Source organism: Aphelocoma coerulescens, chromosome 4, assembly GCF_041296385.1.
Source record: "Aphelocoma coerulescens isolate FSJ_1873_10779 chromosome 4, UR_Acoe_1.0, whole genome shotgun sequence".
NCBI classification, from domain to species: domain Eukaryota; kingdom Metazoa; phylum Chordata; class Aves; order Passeriformes; family Corvidae; genus Aphelocoma; species Aphelocoma coerulescens.
The window spans coordinates 68,810,785-68,823,118 of record NC_091017.1 but is presented as its reverse complement, the minus strand read 5'-3'; the positions used below and the strand labels follow the sequence as shown (position 1 = coordinate 68,823,118).

The following is a 12,334-nucleotide window of genomic DNA, read 5'->3' as shown; positions in this document are numbered from 1 at the left end:
CAGTGAACTTTTTCCCTGGTTTACGGAATGCTTATCACAAATTCATGAAATGTGAGAACTAAAATACTATAACCATAACTTGTATAAAGAGAACAATAACCACTTATAACATAACTAAATGTAATTAAATTATGTTATAGGTGGTTATTTTTCTCTTCTCCATTAAGCAGTTTTCCATTTTGAACACAGTAAAAATTAATAGGTTGGTTCAATATAATGACTATTAAAAATATATATATATCAATTTGTGATCAATTTAATTCTTTTATTCCAGCAATGGCGTCTTTTTCCTTATCTGGCTGCTGCATATGCCTTAGATTATTTCTCAAAGTCCCTGTATGGGAACTTTGTAGAGTTTTTTGCAGGTGTATTGACAAAGCAAAGGAGTCAGAGACAGGTGAGATATTTACATATTTCTTCTTCACTGAGTTCTTACTATAATAAACTGTAAAATGTTAGATGGAGGATCTGTTTAGAAGTCTTAGGCTCCCTTATGATCAAGAGTGATAGACCAATGTCTCAGAAATATGGGGCATACAAAATACTAATTAAAGTTGCATTTAGAAAAGCATTCAAATTAGTTTTGACAGAGTGATTAAAGTTTTATTGATTTCTGTGGGATTGAAGGTTATGTTCTCTTGCAGAATTTTTTATCATAAATATATTATGATGGTGTAAATTCAGCTTATAACTGTTGTAAATGATTCTGCAGGGAGCATATATCAAAGATTTTCTGAAAATATACTTATCTTAATTCCTGCACAGACTCTGTGAGTCTGGCTTGAGTTTGCAATTCAAATTCATGCATTAAAATAAATATTTTTACAGAAAAAAGTTGACTTTTGAGTTTTAACACTGAATTTTTCATCCACAATCAGCCCACTGGAAGTCATCCCTTTACAGAGGAAATAGTTTAACCTATCAGCCTCTGTGCAAAGACTGATTAATTTATCAAAAATTTGATTTAATCAAATTAACTGCAGTATTGTGTTTTTAGAGCATATAAATTTTATTTAGCTTTATAATATTTGGCAATAAAAAGTTTTAGGGCCTACAAACTGGCTGTGTATTGCTCAGGTCTTACTTAAATCCTCAAGCTTTTTTCAGCTAAAGTAAAGCTCATTAAATACTTTTGTACTAATGGCAGGGTATTTTAATTTCTCCTCTTAGCACAAACCACAGAAGAATCTATTTGATTTTTTTTTTCCTGATACTTCATCTCTGGAGATCTTCAGTGCAGTCACTAATCTTAGGGAAAACAGTGGCTATCAGGAAAAAAAATCATGATAGGAAAGAATCTCCTTGTTGAAAATTTTAAGAATGTAATCCTTATGGATTTCTTGTGTTCTACAGGAGATCTTGAAACAAATGACACCAACCAGGGAGGTGCTCTTAAACAAGCTTTGATTGTATCATGCCCCTATCTCCAGAAACCAGAATTCCAAACGCATTTTCGAAGGAAAGTCAACAGAGTTAGTGTAAATGCAGGCTATTGTGATTCCCTGGAATCTCTGAGGGTGTATATATAAGTTTTCCTGCTCTTTGCAAAACTGATGCTTAAAAGATCAGTGAAAACTATGTAAGGCAATAAATATTATAAATATCCTATTGCTGTCTGGGAAGAGAGATACTGCTTATGTCACAGAAGGGATGGAAGCTTTTCCTGGACAGGACACCCTCAACCACCTGCCTCTCCATTTTTGGGAGGGAAAGCTTGGCAGGTGGTAAACTATCTCACTCAATGCTGTGCCAGCTGGTACATCTGAGCTAAGATGCACCCATGTGCCCATTACCTGACACAAATTATTGCTGTCACATAAAAGAAAGTTGGTACTGAAGGTTCCTGCGTTGTGGCAGGGTTTTTCTGTGGCACCAAAGAATATGCTTTGCACTTACATAGATCTCAGAAAATTTTATGCCTGTATTACCAGTTCTGTTCATTATAAAGCAGTACACGTATCTATAGCTTTAGCTGGTCACCAACTTACTTTCTGTAAAAGTTATTCCTCATTTGTAACTTTTTTTTCACAAAGTTACAAATCTTTCCTTTCACAAAGGTGGATTTGGGACGTGAGATTCATGCTTTATCTGCTGCCAGCAAACCGCTGGCATCTTGGACTGCTCAGCAGGCAGCCCAGGAGTGCCGAGAAGCTTGTGGAGGACATGGTTACCTTGCCAGTAAGCAACAGACCACTGCATGCACTGATCGGAAGGAGACTGGTTGTTTTGATGTGTTCTTTGATTGCTGTTGTGCCATGATGTCTGAATTTTAGCAATGTATTTAGAAAGTATTTTATCCTCATATCCATATTTTTAAATTTTATTTAATACCTGAAGTCACAAAAAAACCCCACTAAACCCATTCAGGATCTGCACTTGCGTTTGGGCAGACTCTATGAGTAATTCAGTCTCAGTTTCAAAAAAAAAGATGCAGACTTTATAGATGAAAATTCCTCATATAAGTTAAAAGCCACACTTTTCCAAAATCTTTAATGTACCAGGTAATCAGTGAATTTTCAAGCTCATCTGTTTGTAACAATAGTTCTACGTACAAGAATAGACAGATCTCTTGCAATTTGTCACAGAATAATTATTTACTCTCTCTTAGCTTCTACTAATACATTGCAATATATTAAACCACGCACTTGCTCTTATTAAGTGAATCGTCTGGGTGAAATCCGAAATGACAATGATCCAAACTGCACATATGAGGGGGATAACAACGTCCTGCTTCAGCAAACCAGCAACTACTTAATGAGCTGGATGAATTGCATAAGAGGTATGTTTTCATTGTGGAAGCTTATGCTGGACCCAACAGTGCGTAGCTAATGGAATTAGGAGGTAATTTCATACTGAAAGCAATTGACAGCCATTTAATAATTTTGTGGAGCATAAATAATGTGCTTCAGACTCCCTCATATGGTACATTCACAATACAGAAATATTTGCTGCAAGAAGTATTCTTTCTTCTGTCTTGCAGAAGCTAGCTAGATGTTTTGCCATCCCTGCTCAGGTTAAGTCATATCTTACTCCCTGAGAAGGGCAGTTTAGTTCAATGGAATTACCTCAGCACAGCATCCAGGTCTGGGGTCCTAAGCACAAGAAAGATGGGGAATTGTTAGAGAGGGTCCAGAGGAGGCCACCAAGATGCTCAGAGGCCTGGAACAGCTCTGCTGTGAAGACAGGCTGAGAGAGTTGATTATGTTCAGCCTAGAGAAGAGAAGGTCCATTGGTTCATTATGGCCCTCCAGTACTTATAAAAAAGAGGGAGAGCTATTTTTACATGGGCAGATAGTCATGGGCCAAAGGGGAATAGTTTTAAATTAAAAGATGAGAGATTCAGATTAGATGTTAGGAAGAAATTCTTCTCTGCAAGGGTGATGAGACACTGGCACAGGTTGCCTGGAGAAGTTGTGGATGCCCCATCCCTGGAACTCTTGAAGGCCAGGCTGGATAGGGCTTGGAGCAACATAGTTTAGTGGAAGATGTCCCTGTCCAGGATGGGAGGGTTGGAACAAGATGACATTTAAGGTCCCTTCCAGCCCAAACCATTCTATGATTCTATGATTCTGTGTTGGTAAAGTCATCATAAGTCTGCTTATTGTACTTGGGACAGTTCCTATCACCTGACTTGGTAGCAATATCCATCATCACGTCTTGTAGTTCTCTAGATTTTGTTTCAGTTTTCCAGCAGTGAGTTTCACTAGCGTCTTACAGAGCTGGAAAACTCAGCAGTTGGAGTTGAAATCTTACAGGGGATAATTATAGGCAGTGATGTCAGTTTTTTCCACACTTGTCCACCAGTCCTCTTTTGGCTGGACTAGGCCATAATAAATATTATGGCCTAATTGCATCTGGCCTGTCAAGTGTATGCATGGCTTTGTAATAGGCTTTTAGTTCCAAAAAGTCTGATTTCTTTTCTCATAAATCATTTTTATTTTCTCTGGTATTTCAGATAAAGCTCCTTTTGAATCCCCTTTGGGAACAATAAACTTTTTGCAAGACTACCATCATATCCTTGGCTGGAAATTCACAGCCATTAGTGTTGAAGATTGCATGGACTCCTCAGGTAGGCTTCTGCTTTTATTAAACTGATTCTAGAATTTTAAATTCCTTTCCAAAGGAAAGGACCCACAAATTTGAAATTCAACCTCTGCTACTTTTTAGATATTTGTCATATTTGCTGACATTTTTTGTATTACATTGCATTTTAATTTACTAAGAACATAGTTTGCATTTCAAAATACATTCTATTTTCCCCAACTTCATTTCTGGAATGGAGGATAGCATCAGATATTTTTCTTTCTCTTTCGTTCCTCTAAAATAACATCTCTGAGTTAGGGTTTTTTGCCACTGTATTGCTGTTTTCCAGTTCTAAGGGGATTGATTGCCACTACCTTCTATCACTAAAATATCTTCCTTTAGAAAACTGTACAAGGGATTGACAAATATGTTGAAAAGGCATGAAGTTTGCCTGCTTTTGACAGTTGCTTTTGGTTGTATAGAGAAAAATGACTAATGGTGGAAAAAGAGTTCCCTACAGTTTCCCTGCTTTACTCTGCTGTAATTGAGTCAAGTATGACATTAGATGCTGTTCCCATTTGTGTATCACTGTGAGCCCAGATTGGCCCTTGGAGGCAAAAATTAGAAGGAATACAAACACATAATGAGAGAGCAACAGCACATGTTCTCTCCTCTCAGGTAATAGAACTGAACCAGACCACAGTTTTAAAAAATATCTGAATCTGTTTATTGATCCATTCTGTTAGAAACCAGACTGTTAATTTAGATGCCTGAATTTCAGCAGCATGTAAACACTCCCAATACCCTAAGGTATACTCTACATTAAATCTTCAGCTAAGAAACAAGCAAGTAGGGTTCATGCAAGGACTTTATGCTGAATAACTTTTTAACTTAATAGTTCTAGGCTGCTCTTAGAAATATGACACAATTATGTACAAAGCTAGTAATTTAAATGTGATTACATTCAGCCACCAGTGAAAAAAATGTTGGAAGTCCACTAATTGTGGACTGTCTTCTCTTCTTGTATTCTCAGAAGAGATTTCACACCTTGCAGGCCTAAATCTTAATGTGGCAAAAAACCAGCAATCTAAAAAATTTATTCAAGTGAGAAGTCTAAACTGAGCTGTGGATGTACATTGTCTTCCAGTTTGGGGTCAGTTTGAAGCAGTGTATGGCCAGACATATTAATGTGTTCACTGTACACTCACAATCTGAATGTCCTCCCCTGATACTTATTGTATCTACATAAATGGACAGTGTGTCATGTCAATAGATTGATTAACTAATGCTTTCACTTTTTATCTCAAGTAACAAAATCTGGGACTGCAGTAGAATTTTCGTGTGACTTCTTGCATCATAAATGTGGATGTTAAGAATTTTGCTTTTCTCTTTTTCATAGTTCCTTTAGCAGCTTACAAGTGGCTGGTTTGCTACCTGCTCCGAGAAAGTGGCCTAAAAATGAATAAGGAGAAGCAGGCTGGACGAAGTGATTTTGAGGCAAAAAACAACTGTCAGGTAATACTTACTAATCTTTCTTATTTATTTATTTTCATCCAAGTCTGTCAGCTCCTGTCAGTTTTACCTTCTTGTGTCATAAAGTACAATTTCCTGAACCATAAAGCAGTAAGTCAAGTAACTAATAAAACTTAATAGCTGACCATGTGCATTGCATAGAACATGACAGCAGGACAGTTACCATTAGCAAAAGTCTTCCAGGATATATGTACCCTCAGAAATGTTGCAGGCATGTGCTGTGTGATGTTGGCAACTTTGATAGCACAACTTCTGAAGACTAAATCTGTGAGTATTAAATACACTGCAGCATCTGATTGTTACTTCTCCATCTGTGCTTGTGGCCAAATACATACTGTAGGAAGGAATCTTGCTCTGGCAGGTGGGTAAACTAGATGACCTAATAAATCTTTTTCATCTCTGATTCCTATAGTGCAAAGTACTTGTGAAAGATACCAGACTGACAGCATTGGAACCTGAAAAGGAAACATTGACAATTTACATATAGCAGATCCACAATCTCACCAGAGAGTTTTAGCAGCTAGGAATGGCTTAACTCCAAATTTCAGTATATATCCCCAAACTCACCAGATTACTCTGCTACCTCCATGAGAAAAACTGGCTCACATCCAAAGAATGAACACTTGTTATTTGTCACCAAGAAAGATCAGTTCCCTGAAGATGGTCAGTGTCATTTACCTTATCTGCAAAGCTCATTAAAAAACAGCAGGAAGGGATATTTAACATTTAACTCTGCACCTAGAAAGAGCCAGCCTGTCTTCAACAGGGGATGATCTGTTTGAAACCACTGGTAGAGTGGAGAAAATCTTTCCTGTTTTAACCCTAGAAGCAGCTTATTAAAGAAACTCTTCAGGGTCGACTCCAGAATGGGAGCTGCCAGAAATTCCAGTCTGATTGCCTGTCAGCTGGCCAGATTTTGGTGAAGCTGGTGCTGGGGCCAGTGCATTAGAGAGAGTGATGTGCTCAGAAGTACAAAGATTTTCTTCTCTATTATATTTAAAATTCAAAGATACTCAGGCACACAACTGCTTTTGAAACAGGCTTTGATATACTTTATTAGTTTTTCTTTTCTCCCTGCAATTCATCCTCAGGATAGGAGGACTTTTTATTTTAATGTCATGCCTCAAAAACATCTGAAAATGATTTACAAGCTGTGCTTTGAAGAGATGTACATATTTGATTTAAAACTTTCTGGGCATGAAGAAACACTTTTCTGTCAGCCCAGTAGTTGACTAATACAAAATAGTTGTTCATGCTATGGGGGATCTGGAAGAGATTCCTAGCCTAGGCCTAGGTTATTTTGGTTTGGGGGCAACTTGATAGAAACAATACAGAAGTGCAAGCAAAGGTAAAGAGGAAAATAAAATTATAGGGGAGAATAACCGGAAAATAATGTTTCATTTGTTAAGACTTATTTCATTCTGACTAGGGAGTTAACATTCATATCTCAAAAACTCCATCTAGTAAGTGGGCAGTCCTCTGTAATCCTGCAGAGATGAAATGTGTATTTTGCTGTTCATATGTGCATCAGAGCTTGGACATAAGTGTGCCACAGGGCAGCTGTTGAGAGAGACAGTGATCTTTGGAATATGCCTTTTTTACATGCTGCAGTGGATTTAAATGCAAGGATAATTCAAGTATTTAAAAGAAAAAAATAAAACTGATCAACTAATTCTACATGAAAAAACACAACCACCTAACCCTTAACAAGTGAGCTAAACCCAAACAAGAGTTCCATTATTGCAACAAGCCAGCCAGGACAGCAATGGCATCACATTCCCCTGCTGTTCACCAGCTAGAATGTCAGTCAGAGATCTATTTCATGGTAGTACATATAGCAAAGGTGCAGTATGTAAATGTAGACAAGTGTTCCTATGTAAGTACATACAATCACTTAAGGTTTTATACTCTGCATTAACAGTAACTAGTGACTTGTCTTTCTCATCAGATAGTTGGCAAGGACTAGTTGCATAGTTCCTTCAAAACATACTGCAATTTGTTTCAATCCATCAACAGAATTCACTCATGCTGACATGATCAGATTTTTGTCTATTATTTGAAGGGACTGTAATAATTTTTCAATAGGAATATTTTATCCTCTTTATAAAACTCTGGATCATATTAAGTAAATATAAATCTACCTTTTACTTCTTAGAGTTATATAGGTTTATTAACAATTCTAAAATCAGCAAACATTACTTTACATTGTCTTCTTTCTGCTGTAGTTTCTTAATCCCATAAAGCCTGGGTGCAATTGCCAAATTACACTGGTAATAGGCGTGAAATCTTATTTCTAAGAGGCATTTCATGAAACATTTCATAACTAACCTTTGCATAGACATTGTGGAAAGTGTTTTCTCCTGCTGTTTCTTTGAATTTCTCAAGCTAGATCATCACACCTAAATCAACAGAACTCCACTAAGTTCAGACCAATGCCATTCTGCACAGGCTGAGGACTGGTTCTTTGTATTTTGTTACTGAGTGTCCTTCTTCCCTGTCTCCTGAGGTGTACTACTGTCGCTCTCTGGCGATTGCTTTTATTGAGCAAACAGTCTTACAGCGGTACCACGACTACACTCACGATACCAGCGTCCCGGTGGCTCTGCAGCCAGTGCTTAGGAGCCTCAGTGCTCTCTATGGGCTCTGGTCCTTGAGTAAACACCTGGCTGTGCTCTACCAAGGTGAGATCAGCTCCCTGAATACGCTGTGCATGTCACTTTTATAAAACTGATTTGGCCAGGGCAGGGAATCCTAGGGATGATTTCTGCTAGAACGTTTTCTTACTGCTTGTTTAATATAAAACAATCCTTCTCCACCAAATTTTCAGGAGCAGGAATCTGCAGTGAAAAATTAACCCAAAAGGCTCTATTTTAGCTCAGAGATAATGGGGAGATTACAAGTTTTGCTGTGATCCAGTGCTTGTGTGAGAGGATGAGGCGTAGGCAGCACGATGCTGTAGCATAGCTTGTCACTGCAAAAGGCTCTGCGTAGCTGAGATGAACAATTTTGCAGTCAGCTCATTAATGAAATAATGTCAGTTCAGTTACACAGGTGTAGCTACTTAGTCTTGACTACTGAACTCATGAAATTCACAAAAAATTTGTATCAGTGTAATCTTAACTGGTATAAGCTTATCTGTGAATGTTTTTAAGGTGGCTATGCTTCAGGTGAACAACCTGGGAGATTTATTCAGAATGCTATTCTGGAGCTCTGCTACAGGGTAAGCCCGTTTATTGTGATTAAATAATAATATAGTAGATAAATACTAAAAAAGAGATACGTGGTTTATAGTCATCAGATTATTCTGTACTTCAAGGGGTAAATTAGCAGGATATTATGTTAATGGTTTCTGAATAATTTTCTGTAAACTTTAGCAACTCATTGACCATGAATGTAGTCTTAATTTATTTACCAGTAAATGGAAAACAGTATGTCCTACAAAATAACACCATATCATTTGTGGCCTTGCAATCTTCAGTGGAAAGCCAGTGAAATATTTCAATCCAGTTCTTTTTATTTCATTATTGAGTTAGTTTGTGACTTTTTCTTCTTAGCACAAAAGCTTTCCAAACTGTAACATATTCTTTGCAGGTTAGCAAAATTTCAAAGAAGAATCTGGTCATTATGTTTTTAAAGTCCAAAGATATATGTGTTTATATGTGTAAACAGGAGTATATTGGTTAAAATGTGTTTAAACCCCCCTAAGTAAAAGAGGAAAACATTTAAAGTACAGTCTCTTTTGGCACTTACCCTGGGAGTGAAAAAAATCAAAATAAAACTAGGCTATTTATTGTGGATTTCTCTTAAATTATTGAAACTGGTACTTTATGAAAATAATTTTTATGCTGCTCTGTAGTTGAGCCATAGACAACTAGAGAAGTTGTCAAAAGTATGTCTTTTGGTTTTAAACAGTTGAAAGATGATGCAGTTGCCCTCGTTGATGTCTTTGCTCCTCCTGACTTCATTCTCAATTCTCCCATAGGTAAAGCAAGTGGAGAGGTAAGCAAACCCATTGTAAAATTTGTAAGTTTTGTCATTAAGATTATTGCCTGTAAATAGCCTTAACGTATTCAAGACATTTCACAAGTACAAAAGAAAAGAAAGACACTTTTTCAGTGGAAAATACTACCAGAGTTAAATTGATGTCAGCAGAAAATGAGTTTTTGCAGTTACTGGAGATAAGCTTCACTGGGAAACTTGTGCAGTATTGCTGTAGTTTGCTGTTGTGGGCATCTGTGCACTGAACCAAAAAAGGGCTGAAAGAAATTTTTTGGTGTAGTTACACAAAGCAAGAGTTAAGAGCATAGGAATGGCCATACTGGATTCAGTTCACGGAATACTCTGTGACTGACAGAGATGGATGGCCAAAGAGAATGCTGCTAAACAGATGAAACAGTGAGGTGTTCTTTCCCTGATGTCTCAGCTGTTGGCAGTTTAAGAGATGTCTCATGCCATAGGTTCTGTTTGTGTCATTCTGTGTAGTAGCCACAGATGTGTCTATTCTCCATTTTTTCCATCCATTTTCAAATTCAGCTGTCATTTGGCTTATATCACACCATCATTTCTACAATTTAATTATGAGTATTGTGAGAAAATACTTCCTAGTCCCAGTCCATATCTATTTACTGTCTGTGAGAGCCTTTTCATTGCTCTGACAGATCTTGTTTTCCTTCTCTGTGTATTTTCTGCTTCTACCATATCCTTTCTGAACTGGCATAACCAGACTTACAAGCAGGACTCAGAATGTGGGTGCACCATGGAGTTGGCTACAACTCCTGGTCCTTCCCTGCCTTTTTTTGACATAGTTCGAGATCTGCATTTTATTCCAAAGTCTCAGCAAACCAAAATTCTTGGGCCAAACCTGCTCTTCGGGGCCAAGCTGTGGGATAACTGTTCGGTAGAGACCAGTGTCACAGTACAGTAGTTTGGGTGGACACTGTAGACAGTCCCTGGAGCCTGGGTCCACTGCCAGGGTGTTTGACTGGAATGCTGCATCAAACAGACTCCGTGGTTTTCAGTACTCCCTGTGACTTCTTGTCTAAAGCTGCCCATTGTTCCCATGGTGATCAAGCAATACAGAAGGCAGAACAGATGTTTCTAAGCTGACCTAACACAATGATTACTTTGTTAACACAGTCTTTGCAAATGAGACAGGGAAGTCTGGCTCTACCTATCCAGCCATCTCCTATAGGTCTGTAATCATCACTGGAAACTTTGTTTCCATTTGTATAGGTTTTTGAGGTGAAATTAATGCAAGAGGTCATGGGAGGGAAGCTCTAAAGGTAACTCTTCAGTTAAGGAACATAGTTTGTATGAATGTTAAGAGTATCTGTATTGGCTAAAAGCCCATTTTAACACATTTTTCTGTCTCTAGCAGAAGTGAGCAAATGCTGCAGGCAGAAATATAAAATATGGTACAAGTTCACAGTGATCCGTTCCTAGAATAGTATCCTAATAGTATTCTAGCAGTCACCTGGAGGTTTCCTATCAGCAGCTGATAAAGCTGTCATGTGATGGATTTGGCTGGCTCCTCATTGGGTAGCTCTTAGCTCTTGCAAATGCAGAAGCCACAGAGACTTATTAATATTAGGAGTATAATATCTGAGAAATGCACATAGGAACCTTAAACACTTCCTCATGTACTTAATTTTTTATAAATTCATTAAATCATTGAGAAAATAATTTCAATCAGTGCTATTCAATCCATGTTCTGTAGAGTTCAGGAAGGTTTTCTGAACTGCCTGTAAGTCTGTGGTTTTCAACTTGTGTAAATATTTTCAACTGAAATTTGATAAAGGCTGCCAATCTCTCACTCTAAGAAAATACTTAATAAAGATCCTTGTCTCCTGGCTGTCTATATTTAATCCTCTATTCATTGCTATCATTATGTTTATTCTTGCCTGTACATAATTATTCACATTTGTTATCTAGAAATTCAATCAAAATCTCATTTCAATCAATAAGTTAAATAATTTATCTTGCAGAAGTTTTCTTTGTTTCTTCAAAGGCATTAATCCCTTTTTATTATTATTTTGCAGTTATATAAAAATATGTGGGGAGAGATCCTTCAAGGCAACAAAGCTCTGAACAGACCTTCATGGTGGGCAGAATTTTGTATTAATAAGCCTGTTATAGGCAGGCTGAGGTCAAGATTGTAAACCAAACAACTTGTAAGAGTCTGGATGGGCCTGAGATGGATACCTCATTTCAAACATCAGGAGGAAACGAGACCATATGTCAAACACTGAAAATGGAAGAGATTTTCATGAGAGGTGCCAAGTTTTAAAATAACTTTGAAATCAAGTCCAACTTGATGTCAGGGACTGTTAACATAATAATGACAAGAGCAAGAGCAACACGTTGCACACTATACATATTTACTCAATTAAATGTAAAAAATGAAGATTCATTATGATTGCTTCTTTGCAAAGTTTATATAAAGAAATTTTCCAATCAGTCTCTTGTCGTTACTTTCATATTATAGAAGGTAAATAATTAAAAAACATTTGCCACTAGGGATTATGAATAAGCTGATAAAAGCAAAAAAAAATTTAGGACAAATTTTGGAAAAAAACCTGTATTAACAGTGATCATAGTGAGAGAAAATTTGGGGAGCAGCTTGCAGAGAACCAACCTATATCACCTCTCAAAAAAAAGAAGAGATAAGGAGAAGCAATCATTTCAGTGTTAACAAAGCCAGGTATTCATCCCTGGAGGCACAGGATGCCTTTGGGAGCTTGCTAACTGCCCCAGTTCTAAGGAACCAAACAGTGAGTAA

General features: G+C 37.3%; 1 protein-coding gene across 2 annotated transcripts in view; it reads left to right on the top strand.

Annotated features, from left to right (window-relative positions):
- ACOX3 (acyl-CoA oxidase 3, pristanoyl) overlaps window positions 1-12,012 on the top strand; it is a 28,601-nt gene extending 16,589 nt beyond the window's left edge. Inside the window, exons 10-18 of one of the 2 annotated variants that reach the window (XM_069014535.1) lie at window positions 275-397; window positions 2,058-2,178; window positions 2,660-2,779; window positions 3,956-4,069; window positions 5,423-5,538; window positions 8,063-8,237; window positions 8,709-8,776; window positions 9,539-9,555; window positions 11,595-12,012. In XM_069014535.1, the coding sequence (XP_068870636.1) occupies window positions 275-397; window positions 2,058-2,178; window positions 2,660-2,779; window positions 3,956-4,069; window positions 5,423-5,538; window positions 8,063-8,237; window positions 8,709-8,776; window positions 9,539-9,555; window positions 11,595-11,643 (903 nt within the window). In that variant the 3' untranslated portion in view covers window positions 11,644-12,012. Of the gene's footprint in view, window positions 1-274; window positions 398-2,057; window positions 2,179-2,659; window positions 2,780-3,955; window positions 4,070-5,422; window positions 5,539-8,062; window positions 8,238-8,708; window positions 8,777-9,468; window positions 9,556-11,594 lie in introns of both variants that reach the window. The other variant, XM_069014533.1, reaches the window with a different exon arrangement.
- Window positions 12,013-12,334: the final 322 nt, after the last annotated feature.